At 39.3% G+C, this 16,087-nt stretch overlaps 1 protein-coding gene across 1 annotated transcript in view; it reads right to left on the bottom strand.

Moving 5' to 3' along the window:
• Positions 1–16,087, bottom strand: part of phex (phosphate regulating endopeptidase homolog, X-linked) — a 22,770-nt gene extending 6,683 nt beyond the window's left edge. Inside the window, exons 1-13 of the mRNA XM_046035838.1 lie at positions 15,653–16,087; positions 11,176–11,232; positions 10,830–10,991; positions 8,991–9,074; positions 7,749–7,975; positions 6,117–6,185; positions 5,266–5,382; positions 4,971–5,054; positions 3,548–3,690; positions 3,320–3,413; positions 1,660–1,788; positions 1,222–1,323; positions 59–136 (exon numbers count right to left, since the gene is read on the bottom strand). Coding sequence (XP_045891794.1) covers positions 59–136; positions 1,222–1,323; positions 1,660–1,788; positions 3,320–3,413; positions 3,548–3,690; positions 4,971–5,054; positions 5,266–5,382; positions 6,117–6,185; positions 7,749–7,975; positions 8,991–9,074; positions 10,830–10,991; positions 11,176–11,232; positions 15,653–15,776 — 1,470 coding nt within the window. The 5' untranslated portion in view covers positions 15,777–16,087. The remainder of the gene's footprint in view (positions 1–58; positions 137–1,221; positions 1,324–1,659; positions 1,789–3,319; positions 3,414–3,547; positions 3,691–4,970; positions 5,055–5,265; positions 5,383–6,116; positions 6,186–7,748; positions 7,976–8,990; positions 9,075–10,829; positions 10,992–11,175; positions 11,233–15,652) is intronic.

Genomic DNA, 16,087 nt, shown 5'->3' with positions numbered 1-16,087 from the left:
ATCCCATGTTGTAAACCTGGTATGCTCAAGAACTAGCTTACAACAGTGCAATACAAACCTGCTTTAAGTCTTCATTGAGGTAGGTGTCGTTCAGAATAAACTCGGGGTAGCCGACCTTAGCCAGAACTGCATGAGCCTTGAGAGAGTGAGACCACAAAGTAAACATAATGGAGAGTTTAAACAGGTTTTTATAATCATAAACAGATTTATTAGACACTCATTCAGCATAACTGACAGTGAGAGCAAACACTGAGTAAGATTAAACTCTATAACACGCAATAAAGAGTGAGGACTTTGAGAGCCACGGTGCCCAGACAAAAAATGTCCCTGAGTCTCTACAATGGCTCTATTAAGAAATAAAGAGGCAGTAGGAACAATAAAGAGGTATTATCTAAATGCAATGATGTTGAACTGTGCAAGTCTAACATACTCGTGGTATTTACTAAAATCCAAGGTGGACCTGGTGGGTTTGAATGTTTTCAATATTGTTGTTGTAGCAAAGTTGGAGGAAGAGGAGTAGTTTGGTTCAAGGAGAGAAATACTCTGAAAAGGAATGAAAAACATTTTAAGAGTCTCCAAACACAGTAAAGCCATGACAGTATGGCACGGCTGTGTCAAAGGAAAAAAAAATTTTATTAAAAATGTGTGCGCACTCATGATGAAATGAGATGAAGCAGAAGCAACAGAGTATAAAGTTCATCATTACAAGTCGGACAATATTCTGGTTTAAAGCTGCAATAATTCATACATTTATATCAGGAATAAATGAAATACCTATGTGTAATGTGAAAGGGGCCACTCATGTTGACAATGCCACACATTCACCTGCAGCTTTTAAGCCTCTTTTAGCTCATTGTTTGGACTTTACGTCATATTTAGCAGCTGAAGTGCCGAATATTTTTCTAAGATAGCAGCTAAAGAGACATATTTTGCTTGGATGAAAACATTAGCACAAAAATGTTGATTAAAGAAATTTCAATTTGGAGTCGAGAGTAAAGAAGAGGGAAGAGGCAAGGTGAGGTTATTACAGAATAGGAAACAGGTTTATTGCCAAGAGAAATAAAAAGTACTGCAAAGTCAAGCAATCTCACAAATAAAATAAATTAACATTACATATATTTATATATATTGTTATGTGAAATGAGCTGTACAGTTACAGTGGCTGTGGAGGTTCTGTCCAGACTGAGATGGGACAGATGAGAAGCTGTCAGCTATTCTCACCTTCTCTATCGCTCTCTTCTTCGTTGGTTGATCCATCCAGTTGTTCTCCTTCTCCAGCATGTCGATGAAAGCCCAGCGAACGCCCTGGATCAGCTCCTCCATCTTAGAAACACACACACATAAATGAATTAGGAGCTGATTGAGAATTAGATGTGTGATGTGACGTCCGAGAGGACATACACACGCATGCACACACTCACACACATATAGGTGTGTCCACAGCACAACGAGACCATTTACAAAAACGCAAAGCGCTCACTGTCATTTGCCCCGTGAACACACACAGTGACGCACAGAGCCCAACTTTAAATGTCTGATATCATCTCCAGTTGACACACAGACAAAATACACTCAACAGGCACGTTTCTTACACACCTAAACATATACAGAAAACACTTCTCCCGTGATTGAGGACATGATGTCATGACGCACACCCACCATATGTTTCTTGTCCTCCTGGAAGTGTGTGTTAACAAAGAGGCGCCCGGTGGCATAAACAAGCGAGTTCTCGACGTAGTTAACACACTTATCCCAGCGCGGGGTCAGAGAGGTGGTTCCCGTGGTTACCTGGTGGGGGTAGAGGAGACAAGAGATGCAAGGTGACTTTGTCTCTTCCTCCACATGGCGCTGACTTACACTGTTAAGAGTTTCTCAGCCTGGGAATCTGGTGATACGTTGATATTTTTTAATAGTGATAACTTATTTCACATATATCATAATTTGTGTTTATGACATACTATAAAGTTCATTTGCAGTTCCCTCTAAGGTCTTAAAAATAAAAAAAAAACATGGCACTGGTAACTTTCCCAGCTCTGTAATTACTTTCATGAAATTTTGGGGACATAAAAACAGAGGTGGAGAAAACAGCGTGTGCTTGCTACTCACATTTGGAAGGTTTTTAGCGTTTCCTCATTTAAAAAAATGTGAGTTTTAATATTGATTAGGGTTTAAAACTATGTATATACAGTATATGTGGCTAAAGTGGTTTCCACATTACATACTAATTCAAATCAGGTTTTATGTTTTCCAGCTGGAAAAGTGACGAAAGATGCGCGCTAAAGCCTCTTGATGTTGAGTGTGCTGACGAAGGAGCTCGTATGAGAGTTTGAGTGTTTAAAATCTCATCTCAAGACCTATTTATTCTCAAAGACATGTTTTTATGCTGCCTTGCCCTTCTTTATATTCACTTGTCATTGATTTATATATTTATTCATCCCTTGGCCCACATCTTGTACAGCTGAACTACTTGTAGGTTCAACACAAGGCTGTAAAAACTACTTTAAAGGCTGTTTTCTTTTTATTATTTAGATTTTCATATATTATTCAATTAAATGTACATTTTGTTTCCCAACAAAAAGACTAAGTGCTGTTTCAAAGCCTTGTTCACATTGCCAGGAATTAAAATCGGGTAGAAAAAAAATTAAACAAATATACTGAGGGAAGAATATACTGGAATCAGTCTATAAAATAGGCATGTTTAAACCCAAATTCAGTGGTCTAAGCCCTAAGTATATTCACACAAAAGTAATGTATACAGAGAAAACAGTATAATCAATAAAAAATGGAAATTGGACACAGCTAAAATTGGCTTGGTTCCAGTCATCTGGGTACATTTAGCAAATGTTTAAAGAAAGTCATGAGTTAATTTGATTCTGGGTCAGATGTATATTTTGTTAAATAAACTAGGAATTCAGGATTAATTTAAGTTACATCCTGCACTATGAGAGTTAAAAATAGAGGAACAGTAAGCACGACTAAATGTAGACAGCTGAAGTCCTGCGTTCCTGGTCTGTTTCTTCTGTATACCTGCACAGTACAAATTTAAACAAATTCCAGTGTTTCTCAGCCAAACACTTTCCATGCATGCTGTATAAAGTGGGACTTCACCAGTGGCTACAAAGCATGTATCTGCAAAATGTCAACTTTTAATGGAATTTTTAAAAAGCCCCGTTTCAAGCTTTTTTACTCTTCATATTTTACATAATTTAATAGGGTTTTTTTGCCCCTCAACCCATAAAGGAGCTTTTAATTATTAATCTAAAAACTTGAAAATCACCAAATATGGACATAGATTTTGGAAGATCCTTTCTGTACCCACCCGAGCATAGTCCAGGTATCTGTAAAGAAAACGACGGCTCAGAGTGGTGATCCTGGAAAAAACTGTCCTCCATTGCACGTAGTTGGCTACAGTCCTGAAGAGAGAAATGAGGGACATTAATAAAAAGCCTACATGTAATCTCATTATACACCATCTACTTATAATGAGAAGCAGGAACCCTCAAGCCTCAATGTGTGCTCATCTGTCTGGCTGTTCCCGTGTGTGTACCTGGGATCTGTGGTGTTAATGAGCTTGAAAAGGTCCTTGAAGTACTGCGGAGCTCGTACGATGATGGGCTCAGAGGAGGAGATAGACCGAACCGGGTCGTCTTTAGACTCCACCACAGCTTTTACAAAACCCAGCCAATCAAACTACACACAGACGGACAAGGAGAAATATACAGTAAACATCACTCATATAACATATGGGAATAAAACCATTATTGAAAAGCAAATGTTTAGGGTTTTTGCTCTTTTTTGACAGAAAAATATTTGATTTTAAAGGAGAAAAACTAACCTTGATATGGGATCCAAATTGCTAACAATATGTGTGCATTTTGGGCAATTATTATCTTTATTTACGTGGTATTGTCTTATAAAATTGCACAGATTTTCTTCTTTCTTTTATTCTGAAGCTTAATATTAAGCTAAACTACATCATGTCCATCAAGTCTGACACTGATACATTTTTTGTAATTAAAGACATATTAGACATTTCTGTTTCTCACTGTTTTGTGTTATGCTAGCAGCAGAATCAGTCTGTCCACCACTTTGGACTTGTTGACTATTTAGGGTCATTTTTACTTACTTTCTTTAAACTTTAATTCTCAGGATAGAAAAGCTTCCAAAATAAGTTTTAAGGGTACAATGTGTAAGATTTGGCCAGAATGTTTGTTTAAAACATCAAACAACATGACTTCTATGTATTGTGTTGCAATGATATCTACTGAAATTAGCATGTTAACCGGCTCGTCCCAGCCCGTCCTGTGTTGTAATACCACTTGTGCCTCAAGAGCTGATAATAAAATAACTGTAGCGTACAGTCTGCCTTCGGTTCAACATGAGAGGATGAAGTGGAGATACCCCGAGGGCTTGTGAAGACTAAGTTGAAGGTGACTTACAGCCCCCAATTAATGTCAAATAGCAAGCCATAACTATAGACCGAAGCCACGTGAAGATTAAAAGATAGCGGTGTTATTTTGTCTCAGAGTTTCAGCAATTTGGTCAAATTTTGCCCATTCTTTACCGGCTGTTGTGCGATGAGGCAAGATTGTAAGTTTGGAAGGTTCACTATACTTTTTTAAGGACATTGCAAGGTTTATTACACGTCTCTAACTGTGCACAATCTTGATCAGTGTCATCTCTGCAATGAGTAAATCATGCAATTCTCACATTGTACCTTTAATGTCACTTCAAACTGTGTACAATACAAATATGTGGTATTTCACTGATCCACACCTGGTGGAAGATCTGTTACAATGTTTATAGAGTTTGTGTATGTAAAATAAAGACTTGTCGTGTCGGGTTGTCTTACATGATAAGTCATAAAAGAATTATGCAGGAAAAAACAAGGAGAAGATGGTATGGTTCTGAAACATTAATAGATGAATTAGATTTCTTTGCATTGTTGTATCTGTATGCATTTAAAGTACCTGTGGTATGGAGCGCTGCAGACGAGAGAGTGTGTATTTGTTGTACATGTTCTCACTGGTGCGGTTTTCATAGGGAATCAGGATCTGCAGACACAATGAGCAGTGTCATACTGACATGAATGATCCTAAATTTACAAATAAGATAATTTCCCTTTATACTGATGGTGAATATGATGAATCAATTCCATATTTCACAGTTATTAACGGATTGTAATTAGCTCCAGAGCCACTGAGGCGTATGAAATCATCTCCATACATTAAGTGGGATTATATTTATCTGAAATGATGTCTTTACATGAGCCAGTTTTGTCTCGAAGGCAAGAGCTTTTTCCATCTGGGTCAGTGCTGCTTTCTCTGGAGCGCCAAGCATGAGGGCTGTATCTACCATCAAACTAAGCAAGGCTGCACGATACTGTAGAGAAAAAGAGGGAAAGAGAGAGGCAGAAAAATGTTGCTTGCAGGACTTGTAATGGAGTATTTTTGCAGTGCAATATTAGTACTTTTGCTTAAGTATATATTCAGGATATGAATACCTCCACTACTGTTTTAAAATCATACAAAACACATAGGATAAAAAAACAGTTAATAATATAGAATTTTTCGCAACATAATTACTATGTTTTAGACAATGAAAACAATATGTTAGGCAAATAAGTATCATAGAAAAATTAATATGTCACAAAAAACAAGTTTGTAGATGGTTAAAAAATAGATGTTTTAGCTAACAGTTGACACAGACGGATGCCAGGAGTCCTTTTATCCACTGTTAGTACCACTTTGCAACCTAAAGTCGAGGTTTAATGAAGTGTGTCTGCAAGGCGGATAGAGCAATATATAGTATGAGTTTTTCTAGTTGGGAAAAAATGAGTCAATGCATACAGATTGCACTTTTTACTTCTGGCCTAATGAGGCAGCTATTAGTGGGGCAATCGGTATCAGCTGCCTCTTCTACAATTAACTTCTTGCCTTATGACTGTCTAGCATTTATGAAAATATAGAGTCTGGAACATTAACTGCTGATATTTCAAGTGGATTAAATTATTTTCTGCTACAATTTATCACTCAAGCAGGAAGGAAATAGCTACTGGTGGAAGAGTAGTTTTTAGATGACAGGGAGAAGGTGTGAAAGATGAAGCAAAAACTCACCGCCCGGGCAGAGGAAGTGTTGGTGATGTAGTCTTCCCTGGAGGGCAGAGACAAGGACGCCTGATCGAGCTACATGAAGATAGAGAGCACAGAATGGCTGCTGTTTTTTTGGGTTTGTTGATCTTGTAACTTTTGCTGCAGCAATAATACTGACTGAGCAAGGCTCTGATTCTGTATCTGCCTACATGTCCATGGTTCAGTTCTTTAAAATCAAACTACACATTGTGCAGATATTACATTACTCACTTTTTTTGTTTTAGTTTGTCGATTGTTACTTATCTTCAGCGCAACAATTACACACCATTCTTTTAATTGTGGTATGTAAACATATGTATTTAAGATATGTAAGTAATCATAGTGACGTTATCTTCATTTATTAAAGTTGCTCAGTTACTGTGCTTAAGAAGGCTCTGACATTTTAGATTTGAGTTGCTATCAACTCATGTATTAGAGTGCATATATGGTTCCCATTTTGAATACTAGTATGGTAGAAATAAAAAACATTGCGCTGGACCGAAAACAAAAGATAGTTGAGACTACAAAGTACAGAAAGGGTTTGCAAACCCAAATCCATTACATTGTTCCTTTAATTCAGTTTTCAATGTCTGAATTTAGCACAGAGAAAACAATCTTACATTTACAACTGAATAAAAGAAAGAATTTTATTGATTTGGATGTACAAACCCTTTTTTTGTACTTTTTGAATACTGGTATTGTACCGTCAACTACATCATAGATGTAGTCCAGGTAGGTAGGAAGATAAACCATCACACTGTTTATTTCGTCACCTTTATCTTGTCTTTTGTCAAAGTTACATTATTGTATGCTGGTAATGGAGTTGTGAGCAGGGACACTGTGAAACTCTTTTTAAGGCACAATCAAGTGCTCTCCGATGTTCCAAGATTTAAGGGAAAACGCATTAAAACCATGTGATATGCAGTCTAGGCTGCTGTTCAGCAGTTGACTTCCATTATTTCATTATATCATTAAATCATTGAAAGAACCAACAGGAAAAATGTTCAATAGAGTCCCTGCTAGCAACTGCATTATAGCACAATGTAAATGTATGGATTATGTACTGTAGCTCAAAATTTGTCAGGTCTCTGCAGGTCAATTGTTAGACGGTGCTGGCATTGACAGAAACTAACTGCTTCCTGGATGGTAGGAAATAAAATTTAAAAGCTCAGATGGTATGTTTTGGATAATGGTCTGCAGGAATGTAAGGTATAACCAATATGCACTTAATTGGTTAAAATCCATAAAACTACCAGTATGGTCCTGGTATGGAATAGTTCTACAGTTGGAGAAACATGCAAAATTACTTTCTTTCTGAGAGTCAGATGTGATACCACTTTCATATCTGTCAGTTCAATCTGAGTCTGCAGCCAGATTCCTTAGCTTAGGGAATATAGTAAACACTAGAAACAGGGTCAAACAGTTAGCCTGTCAACAAAATCCATCCACCAGTGCTGTTAAACCTCACTAATTAACACAATATGTCTTTTTTGTTTAATCAGTACATAACTGACAATTTGGGGTTGCGTGTCGGACAAATAAGCATATTTTCCAAAGTTTAAATGTGAAAAACATGCATGCATAAACAGTAATTACAGTGAACTGTTCGTGGCTGACCTTGATTACGTAGTATGAGGAGTTTTTGTCATCGGGGGAGACGTACAGGCGAATCAGGACGCTCTTACTGTGCTGGTTCCTCATCTCTGCCAGTGTCTTGAGGAGGCTCCACTGCACCTCCGACCACTGATACTCCCCGCCGAGCCCATCCCCCACAACAGGCCACCGAAACTCAGGCTGCTTAAGTGTTTTCAGCATCGGTTTGGTGTCCATCTGCTCCAGTAAAGCTATGTACACATAAAAAAAAATTAAAATATAAAATTATGTACATTGTTTTGTGGGGTTGGTTTTCAAGTGTGTATTGTTATTTTTGTGTTTAAATTCCATTTCCCTTTTCTTCCATGATGTCTCTTATTGCTTTTGCTTCTGCAATGACCTAGATCTGCCATGGGGATCAATAAAAGCTCATCTTGTCCCATTTATACCATCACTGTGTCTTTGTGTGTGCTGTTGACCTAGAGCATCTTTGTGGGAACCTCTTTGTAGACATGGTGAAGAATGTGAACATATTTGAATTGTGAGAAGACTCACTTGTGCAAAGAGCTGTTTGAGAATTAAGATGTGGTTTTATAGTTAAGGTTAGAACTAGGTTTATATTTAACTTAGGTTTTGTGCTAGGATCAGACTTGTAGTTGGGATTGTTAAGGCTGTGTTAGGGGCTAGTGGAGGCGTTATGTAAACAACAGTCCCCACGAAAGCTTGTGGGAGTGTTTTCTTGTATTATGGTTGTATCACAGCAAAGGACAAAAAAGTCATATTATAGGGGCTCAGATCCCATTTGGGGTTAGGGTTAGGTTAAACACACAGTATGTAATTTTCTGCTGCTAAGGGTCTCTCACATTTAATAATAACAAAAGATGTAGTTTGATGGTGTTGTGAAGTAGAATAAACCAGTAAAAAAACACTGAATAAAGCAGTTTCATGTTAAAAATCATTGTTTCTATGACGCTGTTCAGTGGACACCAGATGCTGCAAGCCCTAGCTGGCGCTAGTGTTTGCTCAGCTTGTTTCTTTGATAAATGAGATCAAGACGTATGATGACTAAAATCTTTTATCTGGTTAAAATATGTAGTCTAAGTTACTAAGATCTAAAAAGTATCATAAAAATGTGGCTGAATAACGAGTCCATTTTATGGCAGACAGATATGGTCAAGTGTAGACTAAGTCTCCAGTTAATTAATGTATGTCAATGCAATTTTCCCTTAAGTGACCAAACCAAGTTTGTATGTGTGTCAGACTCACTCTCATTCATACAGGAGCGATAGAGGATCTTAGCCTTGGTCACTGCCTCCAGTTCATCAGGGCCTGAAGAAGCTTCCAGTAACTCTGACAGAGAAAACCAAAAAAATTAACTATACCTGAATAAAACCTCTGACAAATATACTCCATTGAACAGCTCCAATTCCTCCACCCGAGCAGGGGCCCGGGGCCTCTGGTGTGTTCCATTTACCTTAAAAGTCGGAGCTGGGAATGACGTCACACCCGAGTTGACGGAGTTCCAGTTACAATTCGAAAAACCTCGCTCGGCCAGCCATTGTTTACAACTAACCAGGTTAGCTATTACGCCGGTTGAAAAAAACCCACTTTGTGCGGTAGTTATTCATACTAACCACTGTAGCAACACGTCCACAGACAGCAGCTGGACAGCACTTTGTGTATGAAAATTTCTATGAGACACAAGTACACAGAAGTGCTAATAAACAGTATAAACAACAGCTTTCATTGACTGTTGATACTAAGCAGCTATTCGGATCATGAAGTTGGGGTTCTCCCAACTTTCCAATTTGGAAACCCAACTTAAGGGGGTGTACCGACTTTGAACTCGGAAATTCCGACTTCCCATGTCAAACTGAACGCACCATTCATCCATTCCCGTAGGTAGAGGTCTGCATGCCTGTCGGATCCTGTTGTGGCCCGACACACTGGCCGGGCTCGGGTCAATTTCTTTTTTTATAGATCATGAGTCGGACTCGGGCTCATTTAACTTCACTCTTTTCACTGTCCCCATATACGCGCAGAGCACACATAGGCCTCAATGTGAAATATTGTCGTATTGATTATATTCTAAATAGTCTAAGTAATAGAACATGGGCTACTTGTGCATTAATATACATGCAACAGTTGATCATGCAGAGTGAGAAGTTGGAGCATGTGTGCAAATATCTAAAAGAGCACGCGTCAGAGACAGCGTGAAATTGATGTCGGGCCCGGGCTGAAAAATTGCAGATGTAATTGGGCTGGGGCCGGGCTGGGCTTGAACACCATGGGCCAGGGCCGGGATAGGGCCGGAGTTTTGGGCCCGTGCAGTGGGAGTGGAAGGGGCTGGGCTCTTCAGTGCCATCCCCATCACTCTGTGTGACTCCACAGTGGACAATATGGAGTCCTTCAGCTTCCTGTGCACCATCATGTCCCAGGATCTCAAGTGAAGCTGATGTTCAGCTCCCTCACCAACAAAGTTTGGCAGAGGATGTCCTTCCTGCTGCAGCTGAGGAACCTGGCAACGACAATGATAGTGCAGTACTACATCTACTACATCACCATGTAGTATGCTGCTGCCACTGCCAAGGACAAAGGCTGCAATCTACCATCCCTCCAGGACCTGAGGCGAGCAGGAAAGATTGTGGTTGATCCCTCCCATCCCGGACACAAACTGCTTTAGACAATCCCCTCTGGCAGAAGGCTGCGGTCCATCAGGACCAAAACCTCACGCCACAAGAACAGTTTCTTTCTATCTGCAGCTGGCCTCATCATCAAGTCCCAGGATATGCCGCATTGGTTTTTAATCTTCTTTTTTCTAACTTTCTAATCATAAGTCCGACAGTGTTGTAGGAGTGCAATGCTAAATCGGTGGAGCACTCCTTTATGTCTGCAAAGACATTCATCACAAGTCAATAAATGTAGACCTTTCTGTTTTCAAAGACTGCCTTTAACCTTGTTTATGGCATCTACTGGAATTTGTATTACAAAAGAACTCACTTCTTTTGTATTTCTTCTCACGTCACCAAAAAGGGCTTGTAGTTTCTTTTGATTCTTTTCTTTATATCAGTTTTTAAGTCAAGTGTTCTTTTATCAAAAACACACCTTTGAGTCGGATGTCTACATGCTGCCGCAGCCAGGGGTAGATGCCATATGAGGACGAATCCTCTGGAATTGGGTTCTCCTTTAACCACCCACCACAGGAGAAACTATAGAAGTCCTCGCAGGGGTTAACGGACTGATCCATTTTACTCAGAACAGACCCCGCTACAAAAAGGAAGGAGACAAAAACAACAAACCAAAGTCAGTGAGCCCAAATAGTAACCTTTGAGCATCAGATTATTTAAACACAACAAAAATATCTCATGCTCAACTGGTTAACATACAAACAACAGCGGATGCTCAGTAATTGTAATTGTAGGTGATGTGACTGTTTATCAACACTCCTCACCTGCTTCAATGCATTCTGGGCTCAGACAGAACTCCTCCTGACTAGATTTTTGAGAGACTGGGTGAGAAAAAAAGAGCTGAGGATGAAGCTTGATAGCTGAAAAGTAAAATCACACTCTGACCGAGACAGTTTTGATAAAGGTTGCATGCATGATCTTTTGCAATACTAACCCACTTCACATGTATATACAAATTTTCATCGACTGCATGGAGGCCAGTGAGCAGAGTTGGGATGTTAACTGCCTTGCTCAACAGAAGTTCAAATGGAATTTTTGTGCACACATTAACATAATCAGTAAATGACCAAACGGATATCCATGACAAACCTGGAAAACGACACGGCGGGTTCAGGCGAGGAGTTAAGCAGGAGAAGAGGCATCAGAGAAGCAGTGACAGTGTGCAGAGTGAGATTATTTTCACATTTAAATCTGTGAATTCAGGGTTTATTTCGACTTAACCAGAGTTGGTGATTGTTGGAATGGAAAAAAGACTAACCAAGACAGTGAGTTTTAATTTGTTTCCATTGAGTTTGAATTAATTGTTTTTTTATGGTGAGTTAAAACAACATAATGTAGTAAAATAACAGCTTCTAAATAATTTTGATGGTACACTGACTTGTAATAGGGAGAATAGCGTCTCCTATAGCCACTCCTGGCCCGGACCGCCTGGTATTGCACTATGTATCATGGAAATCAGGAAATCTATTGTAATGCTTTATGGCACCACTTAACACACCAACAAGACTCTGCAGGAAGCAAGCTCTAAGAAGAGGCAAAAATGTCAGAATGTACAATGTAAGTTCTTTGGAAGAAGCTAGCTCAGTATTTGCAGTACGGATTTCATGGCAGAATCTGCAAAGAGACAGAAGAAGATGTTGTCGGAGGAAGAGAAAAAGAGAGATCAAACGACCGGACAACAGGAAATATTGGACTGGCTTTGCTCATTGGTGTGAGCTAGAAGAGCTGAAAGGATGCAAGACAGATGCTAAGCAGGGCTTCTTGCTGTTGGACTACTAAGTAATAACTTATTAGCTGGCTTGCTTGATGTTTGGCTGTGCAGCAAAGTTGTCAACTTGCTAGTTTTTGATCATAAGTAACAGTGTTACCCACATATAGTCTTTACTTTGGCAGGCCGCCTGGATATATTATTAACGTCCGTCAAAGTTTATTTGGCGACACATTTTACCATTTTGCAGAGAAACACAGAGATATTAAGTTACAAGGCGTGGACAGGTGGTTATTTCACAAGCACAGACAAGGTAAAGCAACGGGGATTGTCTGAGCAACAGAGAGAGCTGGAGGTGAGTGTGTTTTGCAGTGAAACAGTAGCTGTCTGTTCCGCCAGCTGCCTTCTCTCTTTGGCTGGATGTGGATGTCGAGTTGGCCGACTCCTCCAGATATTTGGCATGCTAGATATCTGGCGGGCGTTGGCGATGAGCCAGTGATGTATCAGGGAGCCGTTTTGATGCGTCGTTGTGTAACACATAATGACTGCCGACCGCAGATCGACCACTGATTTACCCCGAACACAGCCTGACGGTCTCCGACCAGCAAATCAGGCTAAATGTCGTGTAGCGTGAACTAGGCTTTAATCGTCAAGCAAATACAGAGCACAGTGCGGATCAGTATTTTGTTAAAAAGTCAAAACATAAATGTTACCTAAAAGAAAACAGTATTTTATACTGTATTCTTGAAAATGTTGGGGTGGACTTTAGGCTTTTTCACTTTTCAAACCTATTCCTTGCACAAAAAAGGTATACAACTCAATAAAGGAGAGGGAAAAGCCAAAAAGCATAATATGACCTCCTTAATATAATACAAACTATCAATGAATGAATGAAGCCTGGAGAACTGAAAATGATACTGATTATCAAAGGGAAGTCAAAAAGGGACATTCCCACAATTCACTCTTTATCAAAATGGGACAAATACAGACCAAAGTGCAGCTGATACAGCTGGAGAGCTCTACTAAGAGAATAAACAGTTAGTAGATTAAATTTTTAACCTTATGCCTGCCAGCACCAAGGAAAGCCTCCACGTACAACCACCACGCAACTTCTAGCTGTGTGACATCACATAGTCTTTATTTACACAGTGATACCTTGAATCACAAGCAGTTCTTGAGTAAAATATACATCAGGTTGTTGACGTAAACTTGAAGGTCAGTTGTAATTCTTACACTTCTAATAAGGGCAATCAAAATGCCACAAGAAGACAGAATAGAGCCACCCACTGTTTACACTACTCGCAGTGTGACCGCAGCCTTGCTCGTTCACTTTCATTCCTAGAAGGTGAATGAAACCTTGCTTCTCTAACTTCTTGGCAGAAACCACTGTTTTGTGATGTGGCTCTGAGGGCGAACACAGGCAGCACAAGCCCATGAAGTGGGCTGACAGATTTAGAAACCAAATCCCCATTGTGAACGGATGAGTGGAGCGTTACAGAGCTGCGCCGCAGTGTCTGACCTCGAAGGTTGACTGGTCTTGCTGTCTAGTTAGAGATGTTTGCAAGAGTTGCTGAATGTTTCACCCACTTTTAGTCACAACTTCACCCTGCATGACCCTCTTGGCCTGAACTACCTCGACCACTCCGTCAGAAACATGCACATGCACAGATGTCTGAGGCTCAAGTGTCCCTGCTAATACCAACCTCATGTTCATTACTGAGATACAGGCTTGTACACAAACACACATTTAAGAGGAACACTCTCTAAACTCGTTAAAAACAGTGAAAAATCAAAGAAACACTTGGCATTCCTCTGTCTGGTCATTCGCATGGCTGGAGACCAAAGGAGGGTTTTCATTAGAGTGGGTGTGTGGTACTGCACACATAGGCACATAACATAATTACACTTCAATGCTACCACAAGAATGTTTGCTTCCCTCAATAATAAAAAAAAAAACAATACTTACCCCTCCCAGCCACGACCATCTAGACAAACACGCACTACAGAAACCACTGAACTACTGAAACAGTCGGCATGAAGAGTGACTGTTAAAGGAATAGTTTGACATCTTGGAAATACGCTTATTTTCTTCCCTAGAGTTAGATGATAAGATCAGTACCACTCATATGTCTGGCAGTCAAATATGAAGCTACAGCCAGTAGCTGATTAGCTTAGCTTAGCACAAACACAAAGCTAGCTTGGCTCTGCCCAAAGATTACAATTCTGCCCATCAGCATCTCTAAAGCCCACTAATTAACATGTTATAACTTGTTTGTTTAATCTGTACAAATATATATATATAAAACTGACAGGTGGAGTGTGGAAGTGTGGATTTGTAGAGGGCTGTGCTGGACTCACAGTGACCTAACTCTTGTAAAAATATAAATATGTGTTGTTTTACACTTGTACAGGTGAAACAAAAATAATAATGTAATAAGTTAATTTGTGAGCTTCAGAGGTGCTGTCTGGCTGTAGCTTCATATTTAACGTACAGATATATACAACTAACTTGTTGTTTTTTGGATTCAAAAAGTTATTAAAATGGTTAAGTTTGCACTTTCTAACATTTGAATTATCAGGCTTGTGTCTAAAATTTAAGATTTCTCTTTCTCCTTTGAGCCAGTTCATTAAGCTCACAAACAGTAACTCCAAGAAAATAAGGGAAGTTGCCAGAATCAACTGCTTTGTTCCACTCAGATGCAGTAAGACTGACAAATGAGTCTTTTCTATAACAGCAGCAAACATCTGGAAATAAGTAACAGCACTACATACAGCACTTTTAAAATCAAACTTGAAGTATGGTTAAATATTTGATTATGAATGAAAATGTGATTATTTGTACATTGCTTACCTATGTTTTATATATTTTTTTTAACATTGTACATTTTGCATTGTTTTATTTTACATTTTGTTTTATATCTTTTATGGCTTACGTAAAGATATTGTTGAAAGGTGCTATACAAATAAACTTGACCCAGGAATCAGGTCATGTTCCCTCTTATTTTTCTCAACACACATTTCTACAGACTACGGGTGCACTTGGCACATGTATATTGACGTTTTTAAAAAAAAAAAAAATTAGTGTTATTAATTAATGTGCACTGCCCCCTACAAATAACCAAATACATACACACCCTACTCATTAATCTGCCACACAATTCCTTGCTAATTAATTTCACATTCTGCAGGAAATAATACCCACAAAGTGTCAACACACACATTCTTTACTCTTTTCCCAGAGTTCAAATTGACTCCCACAGTGCATTATGGAGAGTAAGAGGTTCTGCATGTGGGCGTGTACTGGAACCTTATATGAACCAAAAATAGTTTGACACAAGTTACCCGCGAGCCCTCTACAGAGACCTTTGCTCCCACTAGTGTGCTTGTGTGTGTTATTTACAGTCTGCATGTACTATAATCTGAGGACAGTGCATGATACATTTGGTTGAATTCCTTACAAATTATAATGCAGGTTGAGTAAAAAATGTTTGAATCTCTTTATGTATGCTTGTGTGTGCGCGTGGTGGACTTACCCAGTATGAGTGCAAGCAGCAGAGCAGCACAGAGACACACACACATGGCCAGTGCTATCCTGTAGAGACGAGTGTTGCCCCTCTCAGGTTTAACCCCGCCACCACCTAAATGCTCCAGTTCCATGACTTACTATATCAAACGTACATAAAAACACACACACACACTCACCCACACTCCCTAAAAATCTAACTTTATGGTTGGGGAAGCACTGAGCTGAAAAAACTGAAGAAAACAGGAGAGCAAAAACTTCTGACAGAAAAAGCTGCAAAAAAAATCTAATTTATGGAGAAAAGTAAACCCAAAAAGTTATAGCAACATCTACCTGAAATTAAAGAAAATCTTTCCCTTTTTTCACACTCTCTCTGTAGCTTCTGGTAACTTTCCCACAATAACAGCAGACGTTATTCACTTTTCCAATCTGTCTCTCTGCTGCT

This window comes from Micropterus dolomieu, linkage group LG01 (assembly GCF_021292245.1).
Source record: "Micropterus dolomieu isolate WLL.071019.BEF.003 ecotype Adirondacks linkage group LG01, ASM2129224v1, whole genome shotgun sequence".
NCBI lineage: Eukaryota > Metazoa > Chordata > Actinopteri > Centrarchiformes > Centrarchidae > Micropterus > Micropterus dolomieu.
Note: the sequence above shows the minus strand (reverse complement) of the source record. Positions and strands in the feature narration are given on the sequence as shown.